Source organism: Anolis sagrei, chromosome X (assembly GCF_037176765.1).
Source record: "Anolis sagrei isolate rAnoSag1 chromosome X, rAnoSag1.mat, whole genome shotgun sequence".
Classification (NCBI taxonomy): Eukaryota; Metazoa; Chordata; class Lepidosauria; order Squamata; family Dactyloidae; genus Anolis; species Anolis sagrei.
The window spans coordinates 55,651,678-55,668,003 of record NC_090034.1 but is presented as its reverse complement, the minus strand read 5'-3'; the positions used below and the strand labels follow the sequence as shown (position 1 = coordinate 55,668,003).

The window sequence follows — 16,326 nt, the reverse complement described above, 5'->3', positions numbered from 1 at the left end:
CAGAGAAGAATTCTTGTTTTGCATGCATGCTTGCGCTATGATTGAGACCCCAGGGTCCATCCAGGCCAACCCCTTTCTTCCATACAGTAAAAGCACAATCAAAGCACCCCAACAAATGGCCATCCAGCCTCTGTTTAAAAACCTTCAAAGAAGGAGCTTCTACCAAACTCCACTATAGAACAGCTCTTCTTGCGGTCAGGAAGTTCTTCATGATCAGATGGAATCTCCTTCCTTGTCATGTGAACCCATGGACTTTTGCTTTCTTCTCCCTCTGCGTCTTTTTTTTTCTTCAATGGCGGCAGCAATGTTTCAAAGCCTGGTCTTGGCCGAGGGGTTCCGGGAAGCGCCTCCTCCTCCTGCGAGCGCCTCCTCTGCTTCTTCCTCCCAGACCCAGGCACACCACCCTCCACCTGAGGCCGCTGCTGTGGAGGTCCAGTTCAGCTGCCTCATTTGCCTGGAGGTCTACCAGAAGCCAATCCGCTTTGCCTCCTATAGGCACTTGTTCTGCGGGGAATGCCTCCAGCCAGTGCCTCCAAGTGGCCTCCCCCCTTTGCTTCATGCCCTTTGACCCCAAGAAGGTGGAGAAGGCTTCCAGCGTAGAGAAGCAGTTCTCTCCCTTCAGGGCACCCGGCCAAAGCTGTAGCAAGAAGGTGACCCAGGCAAAGATGGGGCCCCACAGTCATGTCCTGCACCAAGGTCCAAGAGCAGATGGTCAACTGTCCAAAGTTTGTCCCCCATTGTCCCAACCTCTCAGCCCATTCCCAGCAATATCCCAAATCGTTCCACATTTGTCTGCCCTTATTGCGGAGCCCAGAATTTGGACCAGCAAGAATTGGTGAAGCACTGTATGGAAAACCACCATAACGACCCCAATAAAGTGGTCTGCCCGGTATGCTCAGCCGTGCCTAGGGGCGACCCTAGCTATAAAAGTGCCAACTTCTTACTGCATCTCCTCCACTGGCACAAGTTCTCCTGCGACATATTTGTGGACTACAGCATCAATTAAGAAGCTGTGTTGCAATCTGCCCTGGCGCTCTCCCTTTTGAAAAACTGAGGCCAAACTTTGGGGCCACCGTGGGATATTGCCATGCCCTCAATATGGACCTTTCCCCACATTTTCCCTAATGGAGGGGACCAAGTCCTCATCCCTTTTCATTGACATTTGTCCGGAGAAATAATTCCCAAGAATGGAAGGAGCTGGCGACGAAAGCTCCATCCATCTCTGAGTTCGGATTTTGGCTTGGTTGGCCCTCTTTCTGTACTCCCCCCTCCCCGTTTACAAGGGGATGTTATTTTATTAAAATGCCTTTAATGAGATTTTAGTACCATTCTTCTTTTTTCCTCTTCTGTAGTTTACATAGCAGCAAAAGCATTTCAACAATCGTCCGCATTTTCCTTAAAAATTGAGATGAATTTGTTTATTATTATTATTATTATTATTATTATTATTATTAAAAACTCAACGGGCATGGAAGATCTAAAAACATTATTATGTATTTTGTGCTTTTATATTGTGAGTCGCTCCGAGTCCCTCTGGGGAAAGGGAGCGAGATATAAATAAAGTTGTTATTATTATTTGATACACAATAAAATTAGTACACAGCAAACAAGATCACTATGCTGGCTTTTATATTTGATCACATGTCGGACACTTCCCAAGTATTTAGGACTGTGTGATGTATCAGCGAATAATGTGTGTAGATCCAAGTAGGGTGGCCTTTTGCAGCTGACAGATGATAATTTTGTCAGAGCCTATTGTTTTTAAGTGCAGGCCAAGGTCTTTAGGCATTGCACCCAGTGTGATGATCACCATTGGTACCACCTTTACTAGCTTGTGCCAGAATCTTTGCAGTTCGATCTTTAAATTCCAGTTGCTTCTCATCAATTCTGCTGTCACCTGGGATTGCAACATTGACAATCCATACTTTGTTTTTTTCCAGAATTGTGAGGTCAGGAATACTGTGCTCCAAAACTCTTTCAGTCTGAATTCGGAAGTCCTGGAGGAGTTTGGCGTGATGATGATGATAGCTCCATTGAGGCCTATCCTCCAGGGGAGTAGAAAACAAGCCTGCTCCCTCTTCCTTAGGACATTCTTTCAAATCCCTCCCTCCCTTTACCTGCAATGCATAGATATTGGAGAATATTTGAAAAAACACTGGACGGGAAGGAGTTATATCTCTGAAAGTAGTAATAACACAACGTAAGGTGTGTAGATTGAGTTGTGATCTTGCTGTGATGAAATTCCCATGGACTGTCATCAAACCTAAAGCCCAGCGAGGCAAAATATTTCCTCTGAGTACGGTACTCTTCCCTCCTGTATGTGTATTTACTGCAATTTAATATAAATGTATGTACCATGGGATGATTCTTTGATCTTTTCTTTTGCAGATGGAAGACGGTCATTCCCTTTTTGACTACAGTGTTGGCCTGAATGATATTGTGCAGCTACTGGTGCGGCAGAGCCCTGCCCTCCAGCCGGCAGCCAGCAAAGAGAAGGACTCTGAACTGTCCGACACCGACTCCGGCTGTGGCCCCAGCGAATCAGACAAAAGCTCTAATAATGGGGAAGGCTCTGTAGAGATGGAAGGGCATCCCAGCGTGGCCGCTCCCCACGACTTGGTGGACCCAGGCTTTGGGTTCTACAAGGTGAGAGAAGTACAACATTTCCATTACGCAATGTAACATAATTTATTTGTTCCTAGGTTATAAATGTCATTTCTTAATTGGTTCTATCATCTAAACATGGGAAAAGTATATTAAACTGCAAAAATGTTGCAGTTTAATCGACTGCAAAGATCATGAAATAAGATTGATCATGAATTCCATGCAGGTTACTTTTTGTGATTTTTGCTTTTGGCTTTCAGATCAATGAGTTGGTGGATGCACGTGACACCAGCATGGGTGCCTGGTTCGAAGCCATTGTGGTCAACGTGACCCATAAAGGTGAGGCAGCCAGCAAGGCACCCGAAAGCGATGAGGAAACGGACCTGCCGGAAGTGATCCCTGACGAGGACATCATCTATCATGTGAAATACGAAGAGTGAGTTGATTCTCGTTTCTTGTGCGGTTTTGAAATCCTTCACCTCTTGCTTTCAAACGTGTGATGAAGCCAGATATTGCTTTAGCTCTGGATGCCAAGATTCTACATTTTTCTTTACTCTTAAGTCTCCAAACGTGGAGCTAAAGAGTTGGATTGGGGTTGCCTTGGTAGCCTTGGTTAGTGATTCAGGCAGGAAAGAAAGAGCATGGTTGCTAATGATTAGTTATTATTATTATTATTATTATTATTATTAAATTATTCTTTCTTGAGCTGGACTGTGGTAGTTCAACTGTTAAGTGATTATTATTAATTATCGATAGGTATTATTGAACTATTTTTGTTGCACTCCAGGCCTGGAAACACTTATGACCACCGCACCACACAAGAGTCCAGGAATATAAGTAAACAGTTTATTGTAAAAAAAAAAAAAAACAACATACAAAAATCAGGAATAAGAAAGGTAGATATATAATCCAAGAAGGTTCAGCAAAAAGTAAGAGCCAAACAATAATCCAGATGTCTCATAAAGTTCAAAAAGTGCCAAAGTCCAGGAACAGCCAGGAATCACAGATACAGCATAAGTCCACAATCAGGAAGATATAACTAGTAAGACGAACAGGAGTATATGAACAGGAACATAGAAAACTTCCAGGATATATTAAATCCAAAATCAAGCTTGACTTGAACCAGGAACAAGAGAACTCAGCCTTAGCTTCTCACTCCAACGCAGCATTGCCTGAACTGATCTTAAGGTAAACAACTTGGTGTTTAATGGAAACCCACAAAATCATTCCGTTTCCCATGAACTTCTTTCACAACTTTCCCAAGTAATCTCTGTGAACAGTACAGCCTATTTTTGGCTCTGATTTGTAAATGAAGACTTTTGTTGATCCCCGTAGCTCCAGGTGGGTTGCCATGGGAACCTTCCTTATCACTCAGCTCTTCACTCGATTCCTTATCTGCTGTTGCTACTTCTGACTCCTATGAATGCCCTTGAGGTCCTGCACCTTCCGAGCCGGTTTTCTCACAGAGAACCATCGTTTCCCAGACTTGAAGGCCCATCACTTTGTGCCATGTTATGCATTCCTGGGATTTGTAGTTTGGTGAGGCATCCGCATCCTTTGGCAGAGAAGGCCTGGGACTGTATAAAACAGGCATAGGCAAACTTTCTAACTTGGGGGCTGCGTGCTAGCACTCTCTGCTAAGAGTACTGGCTGCCCGGTGATGGAAGGGAAGGAAAGGAAAGAGGAAGGAAGGAAGGAACAAAAGCATGGAAGGAGAAAAGGAGAGAGGGAAGGAAAGCAAGACAAGGGAAGAGGAAGGAAAGATGAAAGGGTGTAAGGGAAGGATGGAAGGAGAAAGAGGGAAAAAGAGGAGGGAGGAAAGGGAATTAAATAAAGACAAAGGGGAAGGGAGGAAGAGAAGGATGGAAGGAAGGAAAGATGAAAGGGAGGGAGGAAAGGATGGAAAGAGAATGAGGGAGGGAGGGAAGGGAGTTAAGGGGGAAGGAAAGACAAAAGAAGGAAGGATGAAAGGGTGGAAGAGAAGGGAAGGAGAAGGAAAGAAGGATGAAAGGGAGGAAGGAAAGGATGGAAGGTAAGGGTAAGGAGAAAAGAAAGGAAGGATGGAAGAAAGGGAAGGAGGAAGGAAAAGTAAGGAAGAACAGCAAGGGAATGGAGGGAGGGAAGGAAGAAAAGACAAAAGGGAAGGAGAGAGCAAGGAAGGAAGGAAGAACAAAAGGGTGGAAGGAAAAGAAGGAGAGAGGGAAGGAGGAAGGAAGAAGAGAAGTAAGTAAGTATAGGATGATGAGAGAGAGGAGGGTCTGAGAAAAGAGCCCAAGGAACTCCATCTGGGCCTGGGTTTGCCCATACTTTTATAAAATTATAGCCCCCATGTCTCCATAGCATTAAAACAAGGCTGTTAAAATGGATTCTTTCTACAGCATAGATGCATTCCAAGGTTTCCTTTTCTGACGCTGGAAGCTTTGCTGTTTTAAATTACAAAGAGTATCCTTGTTGCTTCTGTACCTTACATTTGGCAGCAAATACTTTTTTAGTTTCAAGATTTTGAAAATGGAGGTACACCTTAGATTCGATGGCACATTAGATGAGTCAATATTGTTTTTTGGTAATCACACGGTTTTTGAGAGCCGCTTTGCCGAAAGAGAGCGGATTCATTTTCTGGGTTTCAACCTAGTTATCCGGAGAATGGGGTCATCCAGCTGAGCTCCAAGAACGTTCGCGCTCGCGCACGGTCAACTCTGAAGTGGGAGGAACTGGGCGCCGGGGATGTGGTGATGCTGAATTACAACCCGGACGATCCCAAGGAGCGGGGCTTTTGGTACGACGCGGAGATCCTCCAGAAGCGAGAGAGCCGGACGTACAAGGAGCTGTATGCCAAGATCGTCCTCGGGTAAGGAGCTCAAGGCACCTTGCCCATCTTCCTAGAATCCTGTCACTTCTTTGACGCTGTCAATTCTGATCCACTTTCTTTTCCAGGGATGGCGGGGATGTCCTGAATGACTGCCGGATCACTCTGGTGGACGAGATCTACAAAATCGAAGAGCCCGGGCGTGCAGTTCCCCTCACCATTGCAAGCCCAATGAAAAGTGAGCCTTGTTCCTCTCCAACCAGAGAGAAATACCACCTCAAGGACTGTTCAGTCCAACCCAGTTTCTGTCAGGCTGGTAGACACTATCAAAACCCTCCCAACAGATGGCCATCCAGCCTCCTAGACATTAAGTTCATGGAGAAATTGAGCTATAGATTCAAAGAGTTGGAAGAGACCACTAGAGGCCATCCAGTACAACCTCATTCTGCCACTAAGAAAGACACATTAAAAGCCCTCCTGAGAGATGTCCTCTCAGCCTCATAGACATTAGAAGGTTCATAGAGAAACCGATCTGTAGGATCATAGAATCCTAAGTGTGAAGGGATCCCCAAAGAGGACCATCCAGTCCAATTCCTTTCTGCCAGACAGCACAATCAAAACATTCCCAACACATGGCCACCCAGCCTTGACTTGATTAAATCAAAACACAGATAGGTAAATATAGATGCCTATTGAGATTTTTAAAAAATATTAAATTAACACTTGTTTCAAAACAAAGATTAACAACTATTTCCAAAGGTTTGCACTTATTGCCGAAGGGCTGGAGCTTATTTCTTATCTTCCTAGGGAGAGAGTTCCAGAATTAAGGAGTAGCCTCTATCTTGCATTCAGACTCAGTGAAGCCCTTGAAAGTATCAGGACAGAGAGAAGCGAAGAAACACAGAATCTGCTGGAGTTTGGTGGCTTGGCATCTTCCTTTTGTTCATCCTGTGAGTCTTTCTGTGCCTTCCTTTCTGCAGGACAGAGTGGGCCCGTTTGTAAGCACTGCAAGGACAACCCTAGCAAGACGTGCCGGATGTGTGCCTGCTACATCTGTGGTGGGAAACAGGACCCTGAGAAGCAACTCATGTGCGATGAGTGCGACATGGCCTTCCACATCTACTGCCTCAACCCCCCTCTCAGCCGAATACCTGACGATGAGGATTGGTAAGTCACAGTGGACGCCTATAGCAGGAAGCACAGAACTAGAAGGGGCCCTCGGAGGGCATCTAGTCCTACCCTCTTCAGCCAAGCAAGGAGACACAGTCAACCCCCCCCCCCCCCCAACAGACAGCCATCTAGCTTAGGTTCCAGAGAAGGAAACCCCGGCAGACTAGTTAGAAGAGACTCCCAGAGGGCATCTAGTCTGCAGGAAAGACTGTATTGCCTGTTTACTGCTTAACATGCCATAAATACCATTCCCACCCCCCCCCCACCCCCAATAATCCAGGTATTGCCCAGAATGCCGCAATGATGCGAGCGAAGTGGTTCTGGCCGGCGAGAAGCTGAAAGAAAGCAAAAAGAAAGCCAAGATGGCTTCTGCGAATTCATCTTCCCAGCGGGACTGGGGAAAGGTGAGCGGAGCCCGGTTTTTCCATATTTTGCGGGCCTTTAGTGCTGAAGAATGCTGAAAAATGGAGAAGTCTGTATGCGCATCCACATTGCTCCGGGGCGTGGTGTGTCTTACTTGGTTCTGTAATACCCTTACAGTCCTAATCTTGATGTGGAATCTCCTTTCTTGTCAGGGCAGAAGGAATCAGCCTGATCCCTCTTCCATATGAAACTCTTTCAGATATTGAAACATGGCTCTCTCATTTAAGGCTTTATCAAGTGTCTGGAGAAAGGGTTGGACTGCAACCTCCAGCAGCCTGAGCCAACGGGGTGTGGAAATAGCAATCTTCTTCAAGCCTCCACTAGTTATTTGTTGTGTATATAATTCTGATGGCTTTCTGTATTGTATATGTGTGTATTGGTATGCAGTTTTCCTTAACTCTATGTTGTAGGCAGGACTGCAGACCGTGTGACTAGATCTGAGACTATTCAGATCTCAGACTCCTTTTTAGAAACAGCATGCTTTAGAGCAGCCGTTCTCAACCTGGGGGTTGCAACCCCTAGAGGGGTTGATCAGCAGTTTCAGAGGGGTCACACCACCGCCTCCTTCGGTTCTGCCTCCACAGAATGGCTGCCGGCACCCTCTGCCAGGCAAACAGCCAGCCTGCACTGAAAGGTCTTTCTCGCCTGGCTCTTAATTTGGGCTGACGTGTCTTTAACCGGTGGCTGTTGTTTGATTCCCTTCAAGGGCATGGCGTGTGTTGGCCGCACCAGGGAATGCACCATTGTCCCCTCAAACCATTATGGGCCGATTCCCGGGGTTCCTGTTGGCACCATGTGGAAGTTCAGAGTCCAGGTGAGACCACTGTTTCCAGGACAGGGACTGAAATTGGACGGGTGATAACAGTCCGGTCCCAAAAGCAACTCCTCGAAATGGTGTTTTTTCAGGTGAGCGAGTCAGGGGTCCACAGGCCCCATGTTGCCGGCATCCACGGCAGGAGCAACGACGGAGCCTATTCTTTGGTCCTCGCAGGAGGCTACGAAGATGACGTGGTGAGTTATGGCTTTCCAAACCTTCTGTGTTGCGGACACGCTTTTTCAACGTGCATACTTTTGGGCCATGGGAATTCAGTTTTATTGGCAAAGCAGTGTTTAAACTATCCCCATATAAGAGTTTCATACAAAAAATTTATATATATATATATATATATATATATATGAGAAATATATTGTATTTTTATATTACATAGTGTTATATAAAACTATAATATTTTAATACTAGCTTGGGTATTCGGCGTTGCCCAGGTTATTTGAAAAAGTCAATTTTTTAATTGTACAAAATGCGTAAGGTTGTGGATGAACTACAACTCACATCATGCCATAGCTATTTGTGGAGGCAGGAGCTTATCTGTGTAAGTGGACACCCTGCCACATACATATACAAATTTTCTTTTTTTTTCCACTTTTATTACACACATAAAAATCACTTTTATTATGTGTATAGATAGAAGAACAGATTGATATTATATTTTGTATTTTTCCATTTTTTTACATAGTGTTATATGAAATTATTATAATAGTTTCATATAACACTATGTAACAAAATATGAAAAAAAATCTGTTCCTGGTTTGAAAGTGTTATTTCCTGTTGAATTGTGCAGTCCTTACTTTGAAAATCGTTCTACTCCAGAAACTTCATTTTTGCGGCTGTCACAAATCTGGTTGAATTGGTTGAGACTTGATGATAAGTTTATCAAAAAAGTATAGCAACATGTGCTGTAGGATGTCTGCACTTTATTAGCTTTTTCAATGTTTTTATGATATAACAAATTCGGAAATGACATTGATAACCCAGGAACAAAAAATTCTGTCGCTGACCAACTAATTGAACTGGCAGTTCGCAGACTTGGATTTGAACTCTATATAATATTATATTACTTCAGGACCATGGGAATTCCTTTACTTACACGGGAAGTGGCGGCCGGGATCTCTCTGGAAACAAGCGCACGGCAGAGCAGTCATGCGATCAGAAATTGACCAACATGAACAGGTGAGTCAACGCACAAAAAATCTCGTCTTTTCCATCTGCTTTTGACTTTATGGAGGTCTCGCCATCTCACATATTTTGATGTAATGTCATTATGTCAGGGCTCTGGCACTGAACTGCAGTGCTCCCATCAACGACAAGGAGGGCTCCGAGGCGAAGGACTGGAGGGCCGGGAAGCCCGTCCGGGTCGTGCGGAATGCGAAAGGAGGCAGGCACAGCAAGTATGCCCCCAAGGAAGGGAACCGTTACGACGGCATCTACAAGGTGTGCATATATACTTTAGGACGCAGAGGAAACTTGGTGCTTCGGGGACGAAGGGGATGCTGTCTGTTATTCTGATCCTCAGTCTTTAAGATGGGTCCTCAAACTTAAGCTGAGACCTAGTTCAGCATCCCTCAGACTGTTTGGGGGCCAGACTTAGCTTTTGTTGTTGTTGTGTTGCCTTCAAATTGTTTCAGACTCTCACAGAGTTTTCCTGCTGAGATTGATTCAAAGGGGATTTGACTTTGTCCTTTTCTGAGGCTGAGAAACAGGCACTTCCTTCCCTCTCTGTTTCCTACCTACATTCCTTTCTTCCTTCCTTTCTTTCTTTCTTACTCTCTCTCTCTCTCTCTATTTCTGTTTCCTACTTACTTTTCTTCTTGTCGTGATCCAGGGCTCTGCCAGTATGCAGGCAGAGGTGAACCAAAAACAACACCCAGCTTGTCTTCAAAAACTATTTTACTTAAAGCAGCACTTACTCATTTGGCTGTTTTCAAGGTTCAAGTTCAAAACATAACGATAGCACACAGCCAGAGATACAAAGCGAAGACTTATATCAAGGAGAATACTACAACCACGGGTTCAGGAGAAAGAGTACACCGTAGTCAAGGTTGCAGTCCGGGAGTCAAATGCCAAGAGTTCACTGAATAATGTCCAAGGTTCAAGAGACGAAAGCGTAGTCCTTGTTCCAAAGGTCAAGCCAGAGAGTCCAGAGTTCAAGGGTGATCCAAAATACATAGTCAAGAGTCAGTCCAGGGATTCAAGGTACATCAAGGTTCCACACAAGATACAGTAACAGGGTTCTCACCAGGGTTCCAGGTTCTTCAAGGTACAAGGTTCCAAGAGTTCATAAGACAGGCCAGGATACCACAATCCCACAACCTGGGGAAAAACCCACCAGCATCCACAGCCAAGTATGACAAATACTTCTCTCCAAAGAGCAGTCTCTGCTCGGTTCTTTTTATGTAGCTGATCACAGCTGCATCCTGTCTGTGCAGCCCTCCACCCTTATCACTGCCCTCTGTAAGTACTTACATACAGATTACTTTGCCCTTTAGAACTAGGAGGAAGATTAACCCCTTTCCATACCTTTTGTAGCATCACCCCCCCTACTGGTCATGATCAGCAGCAGAGTGAGCCAGTACCAGTAGCCCAAAGGGATAAAAAGAACAAAAACACACAGACCAATATTATCTCTTCCATATGAGGCTTTTCTTTGTTGTAAAATAGTATAATTGCACTATTGACAATAACAAAGTTTCCACAACACAAATAAAGTCCGTTATACTTCCTTCTTTGCTTCCACGCTGGACTTCTTTCTTATGCAGATAAACAGCTTTATTCTCACAGAGCCTCCTCCCAGACCGAACTTGCATAGGAGCTTTACACACAGCAGCCTTTATACACTGGAGCTTCACACATGAGACTTCTCTCACACAGAGGTTTACCTCACTGTCCTCGGAATGACACTAGCTTTGGCCCACTGACTCTTAACAGGCTTCGGCTCAGGACAACACTAGCTCTAAAATGCTTCAGCCTACTCACCTCAGGATGACACTAGCTTTGGTCCACTGACTAACAGGCTTCAGCCTACTAACTCATTTAGTGTTTCACTCAAATTTTTAAAATAAAAAATACATAATTATTTTTAATATTTCTGACACATTCCACTACCAACCACCATCAACTGCTGGACATGACACTTCTCTTCCTTCCCTGTGTTTGTTTTCTTCCTTTTTCTTCTTCTTTCGGTTTCCTACCTACCTTTCTTCTCTTCCTTCCCTCTGTTTCCAACCTTTCTTCCTTCCATCTCTTACTCCTACCTTTCTACTTTTCTTCTTTTCCTTCCTTGTTTCCTACCTCCCTTTCTTTTTCCTTTCCTTTTCCCCTCCTTCCTCCCTCTGATTTGGAGGGAGCAGGAATGGGGTGGAGAGATTTCCTTCTGTTTTGGGGGAAAATAGAGAGAAGAAAGGAATTGAAAGGAGAATTAAGGAGCAAAAAGAGGGTTGAGTAACGGCAAGGCATGAATGGCTGCAGCAGTTTAACATTTAGAGCAGGGGCCGAGTAAATGACTTTGGGGGGTCTTTGTTTGGGGACGCCTGCTTTCAGAGATGCCTGCGAGGGTCCACTTGTTTCCTCATTATGAGTCTCCGCTCCTAAGATCTCATCAAAGGGCATCTCTCCCTTTGAACCACTGCAGCTCCCATAGATGCTGAGTGTCTGAACCCAATCACTGCCATTTTCTGGATATCTTTCAGGGCCATAGAAGAGTAAGATCACCTCAAAATAGCGTTTCAAGGCTTTGTTGTTATTGTGCACCTCAGTCCTAATTGTCTGTGCTAATTCTTCCGCTGTCTTCTCATAATCCTAGCTGAACCTAACTCTCCTAACTGAGTCTTAACTTCCTCCTTCCTGACTCCTGTCTGTTCACACTTCGCAGCCTTCTCTCTTAAGTAAGTCTGTTTCCTCGCTCTGACTGAGTTGCACCTTTTGCTTTTCAAAATCCCTTCCAATCATCATCAGTCCGCCATCAACATTTCATGCTTCCTTCCCCTCCCCTCCGATCCATATCTTATTACATGTGTGATCACAGACGTAACTTTACTTTAGCTTGGGTGTTTGAAACTTTCTCCCCTTTTCACATTTTCCTCAATATCTTTATCATTAACCGTGAACACACTTTTCTTAGTCTTTGTACAATACTTGTATTGGCTTCACCACTTTTTATCAATGTAGATCAAACATGGGCAAACTTTTTACCTTGGGGTGCGCATGCTAGTATTAGCTGCCTGGGGATGCAAAGGAGGAAGGGAAAGAAGAAGGAAGGACAAAAAAAAAAGAAAGGGAAGGAGAAAGAGGGAGAGAGGCAAGAGGGAAGGAAGGAGAAGAGGGAAAAGGAAGGAAGGAAGGACGAAAGAGTGAAGGGGAAAGGAGGGAAGGAAGGAGAAAGGAAGAAAAGACAAGAGAGGGAAGTACCAAAGGGTGGATGGAAAGGATGGTAGGAAGAGAAGAGGAGGAAGGAAGGAAGGAGGGACGAAAGGGTGGAAGGGAATGGAGGGAGGGGAGGGACAGAAGAGAAGGAAGGAAATACAAACAGGAAAGAAGGAAGGGTGAAAGAGGAGGGACAGAGAAAGAGGGAGGGAAAGAAGGAGAGAGGGAAGGAAGGACAAAAGAGTGGAAGGGAAGGATGGAAGGAGAAAGGGAAGGACAAAAGGGAGGAAGGAGAAGGAAGAAAGGATGAAAGGGAATGGAGGGAAAGAAGGGAGGAAAGAGAAAGAAGGAAAGACAAATGGGAAAGAAAGAAAGAAGGACAAGGGGGGGAGGGAAGGGAAGGAGGAAGGATGAACCTGAGGAAGGTAAGATGGAAGGTGAAAGAGGGAAGGAAGGGAAGACGAAAGGGGGGGAAGGACAAAAGGGTTGAAGGCAATGGAGGGAGGGAAAAAGAGGAAGGGGAGGAAGGAAACAGAACAAAGTAAACACAGTGGAAAGGAAGGAGAAAAAGGGAGAGGGAAGGAAAGAATGCTGAAAAGGGTAGAAGAGGAGGGATGGAGAAAGGGAAGGAAGGGAGGGCGGGCTGAGAAAAGAGCCCAATGGGGCATGCACACATCTCCCCCCTCACAGGGCCTGGGTTTTCCCATTCCTGTGTTTGTGGAGGACATTGTACATGTTAATGGCTCTCTCTATAACCTGCAGTGTTATTGGAGGAAAGGCCATTGGTGTCTCCTGAGTAGTGGGAGCGATAGCTTTTTGTGGAGGCAGGAGCTTGCTGGGTAAATGGACACCCCCACACACAAACACACACACACATACATATTTTCATTTTAATGTGTATAGATGTTCTTGATGATATATTTATCATCTTTGATCATCAATATATATATCGCTCCTGTCAATCTTTTCTCTGATTTCTGTCCTTTTTAAAGTATACTTTCCAACGTAACTTTCTTTGCCCCTGCATTCGCCATATTTCCCCTGTTTAAGTTTATTTTATAAGCCTAACATTTTTATCCATGAACAGATAATACAGTAATGCTCCATTATATATAATGTGTATATGTAATTGCTGTGTATGAGCTATTCACGGATTGTGTTATGTACTTGACAAAAAGGACTTGAAATAAAAAATGAAACTCTCCCTGTTTCCTTGTGAAGGTGGTGAAATACTGGCCCGAAACAGGGAAATCTGGCTTCTTGGTGTGGCGCTATTTGCTCCGGAGGGATGATGAGGAGCCGGCCCCTTGGACTCGGGAAGGGAAGGAGCGGATGAAGAAACTGGGGCTGACCCTTCAGGTACAACCACAAACAAAGTTAAAATCTTGGCATGATACTAAATGTCATTTGACCAGAAGCTGGCCACTTGGAGTGCCTCTGGTGTCGCTGTAAGAAGGTCCTCCATTGTGCATGTGGCAGGGCTCAGGCTGCATTGTAGTCAGTTGTCTGTGGTTTGCTCTTCTTCATACTCGCATGTCATAGACTCCACTTTGTAGCCCCATTTCTTAAGGTTGGCTCTGCATCTTGTGGTGCCAGAGTGCAGTCTGTTCAGCGCCTTCCAGGTCGCCCAACCTTCTGGGTGCCCAGGGGGGAGTTTCTCATCCAGTCCCAGCCACTGATTGACATTCCAGTTTTTAGCCTGCCACTTTTGGACTCTCACTTGCTGAGGTGTTCCCACGAGTATCTCTGTAGATCTTAGAAAGCTACATGACTTATTAAGAGCCACATCCACTGTTTTAACATGGTGAGATGAATTCCTCACTGGGCATGCGTACTCAGCAACCGAGTAGCAAAGCACAAGGGCAGGTGCCTTCACTATGTCTGGTTATGATCCCCTGGTTATGCCAGTCAGCTTTCGTATATTATTCCTAGCACCCACTTTTTGCTTGCTATTCAAGCAGTGCTTTTTGTATTCAAAATGTTTTTGTTTTATAGTCAGTCCTTCTCATTTTATAACCGGATAGGAGCACATCGTCTTTGTCAAAGTGAAAAGTCACGAATTAAGACATTGCTATATAGTTTTAAAGTCATCTTCATGGATTTCTGGGTTTTCCCTCTTGTTCTGCCTCTGCCAAAAAACTGAGCATCACATTGTCCCAAAGGACCTAGAGATTCCTAGATCAAATGAAAATGATCCCATCGTAGTCCAATAATAATGTTTTCTTGGAGGACTACGTTAAAATAGCGTAACCTTTTCCTATACCCCACTCCAGTATCCCGAAGGCTATCTGGAAGCTGTTGCGAGCAAAGAGCAAGAGAATAGCAAGACTCCCGAAGAGGTCGAGACCCCGGGGAAAGGGAAGCGGAAAAGGAAATCGGGTAAGTCAACTGCATTTAGTTGGTCTTTTTGCAGGTCTTTCATTTTTGTTCTAAAAGAGTCATCTATAATCATTCTTCTAACCAGGGAATGAGTCGGACCCCGCTCTTTCTCCTGCTGTGACCCCAAAGAAGAGCAAAGGGGAGACCTACAAGCTCACTCCCCAGCAGAAAGCGCTTATCCAAGAGGATGAAGCCAATGCAAAGCTGTGGAACGAAGCCCTCGAAGCCCTTAAAGATGGACCGGTATGTACGATGCAGATCCTTCCTTCCCTCAATGGGCCATGGGAAAAATACTGAAAGGAGTACAATAAATGAATACTAGTAATATCACTATGTAACAGAATTTACAAAATTTTCTGCCCCTGGTTTGAAAGTGTTATTTTCTGTTTAATTGTGCAGTATTTACCCTACTGATGGCTCAATTAATGTAACTTTATTGGTATCTATTTTTAATTTGAAATGTACCAGTACCTGCTGCATTTCCCTCCCTCAGCTTATACTCAAGTCAATAAGTTTTCCCAGTTTTTGGGGTAAAATTAGGTGATTTGGCTTATATTCGGGTTGGCTTATACTCGAGTATATACGATAGTTGTTCTACTCTAGAAACTTTGTTTTAAGGTTGCCACAAACTAGGTTGAATTGGAAAACATTGAAAAACTATAGCAAAATGTGCTGCAGGATGTCTGTCCCACCAAACCATGATAGATCATATTAGGAAATGTCATGTATAACCCAGAATCAAAAATTGTGTAACATAGTGTAATACAGTGTGATGCTGCCAAGCTCTATTTTGTCGGCTCAAGCTGGTTTCTGGCCCTTTGCATGAAATGAGAACAATCCTCAAGGCCCCTCAACTCATCCAAACGCTTTCTTTTTTATGGCAGAAGTTCCTGAACAAAGTGGAGGAAACCTTTCTTTGCATCTGTTGCCAGGAGGTGGTCTTCCAGCCCATCACCACCGTCTGCCAGCACAACGTGTGTAAGGTGAGTGACCTTCACCGAAAAGGGTTCCAAATCAGTTTTTGGTCAACTTTAGGTCCAGTTTGGTTATTTGAGGTGCTGATTCCGCAAATTGCATTGGATAGACCACGTCAGCTCTAGTTTCTGATACAGAACATATGCCATCCAGTAGTCGCCATCTGCTCACCCACAGAAAACCATATTTAGTAGTCTAAAGCTGATGTGGTCTATCCAATGCAATTTTCTAAATCAACACCCCAAATAACACCAGGAACAGGCCTAAAAACAACACCAAGGCATCCCCACTTCCAGACGCCACATTAAAACGGCTGTGTTTGGGGGGAGGAAGGAGGAGGAGAAACAGTAGTCGGGAGGTTTGTTGTCGCTCCTTTCATGGGTAGTCAGCCTTTTTCCCTCCCGACATCCCTGTTGCCTCGGCAGTATGAGAGGGTTTTGCAGTTGCTCTCGTTGGAACGGTGTAGTAACGGTGAGGCCGCAGATCATATTTTACTTCTTAGAGGACCACGGGTGTTCCATGCACCACAAGTTGGGAACCACTGCTATATACAGTCTTCAGTTGTGTTAGGACTGCCATTTGTCAGAATGTGATTTTCCTGCTTCTTGGCAGGGGGTTGGACTGGATGGCCCATGTGGTCTCTTCCAACTCTAGTATTCTATGAATTTCTGGTAGTCTTCACTGGCGAATCCCAAGTTTCCATGCGTATTGATTGGGAATGCGTACTCAGCAGCAGAGTAGCAAAGTGCAATGGCAGATGTCTTCACTGTAT

The 16,326-nt window shown here is 44.7% G+C and overlaps 1 protein-coding gene and 1 pseudogene across 3 annotated transcripts in view; both read left to right on the top strand.

The window, feature by feature from the left end:
* Positions 1-16,326, top strand: part of UHRF1 (ubiquitin like with PHD and ring finger domains 1) — a 38,091-nt gene that overhangs the window by 19,716 nt on the left and 2,049 nt on the right. For all 3 annotated transcript variants that reach the window (XM_067473478.1, XM_060784968.2, XM_060784969.2), the window contains exons 3-16: positions 2,389-2,646; positions 2,865-3,040; positions 5,237-5,452; positions 5,539-5,648; positions 6,391-6,577; positions 6,861-6,984; positions 7,710-7,817; positions 7,910-8,014; positions 8,905-9,011; positions 9,110-9,272; positions 13,422-13,559; positions 14,474-14,579; positions 14,665-14,822; positions 15,464-15,562. In XM_067473478.1, coding sequence (XP_067329579.1) covers positions 2,389-2,646; positions 2,865-3,040; positions 5,237-5,452; positions 5,539-5,648; positions 6,391-6,577; positions 6,861-6,984; positions 7,710-7,817; positions 7,910-8,014; positions 8,905-9,011; positions 9,110-9,272; positions 13,422-13,559; positions 14,474-14,579; positions 14,665-14,822; positions 15,464-15,562 — 2,055 coding nt within the window. The remainder of the gene's footprint in view (positions 1-2,388; positions 2,647-2,864; positions 3,041-5,236; positions 5,453-5,538; positions 5,649-6,390; positions 6,578-6,860; positions 6,985-7,709; positions 7,818-7,909; positions 8,015-8,904; positions 9,012-9,109; positions 9,273-13,421; positions 13,560-14,473; positions 14,580-14,664; positions 14,823-15,463; positions 15,563-16,326) is intronic.
* LOC132780310 (E3 ubiquitin-protein ligase RNF166-like) lies at positions 293-1,097 on the top strand (annotated as a pseudogene).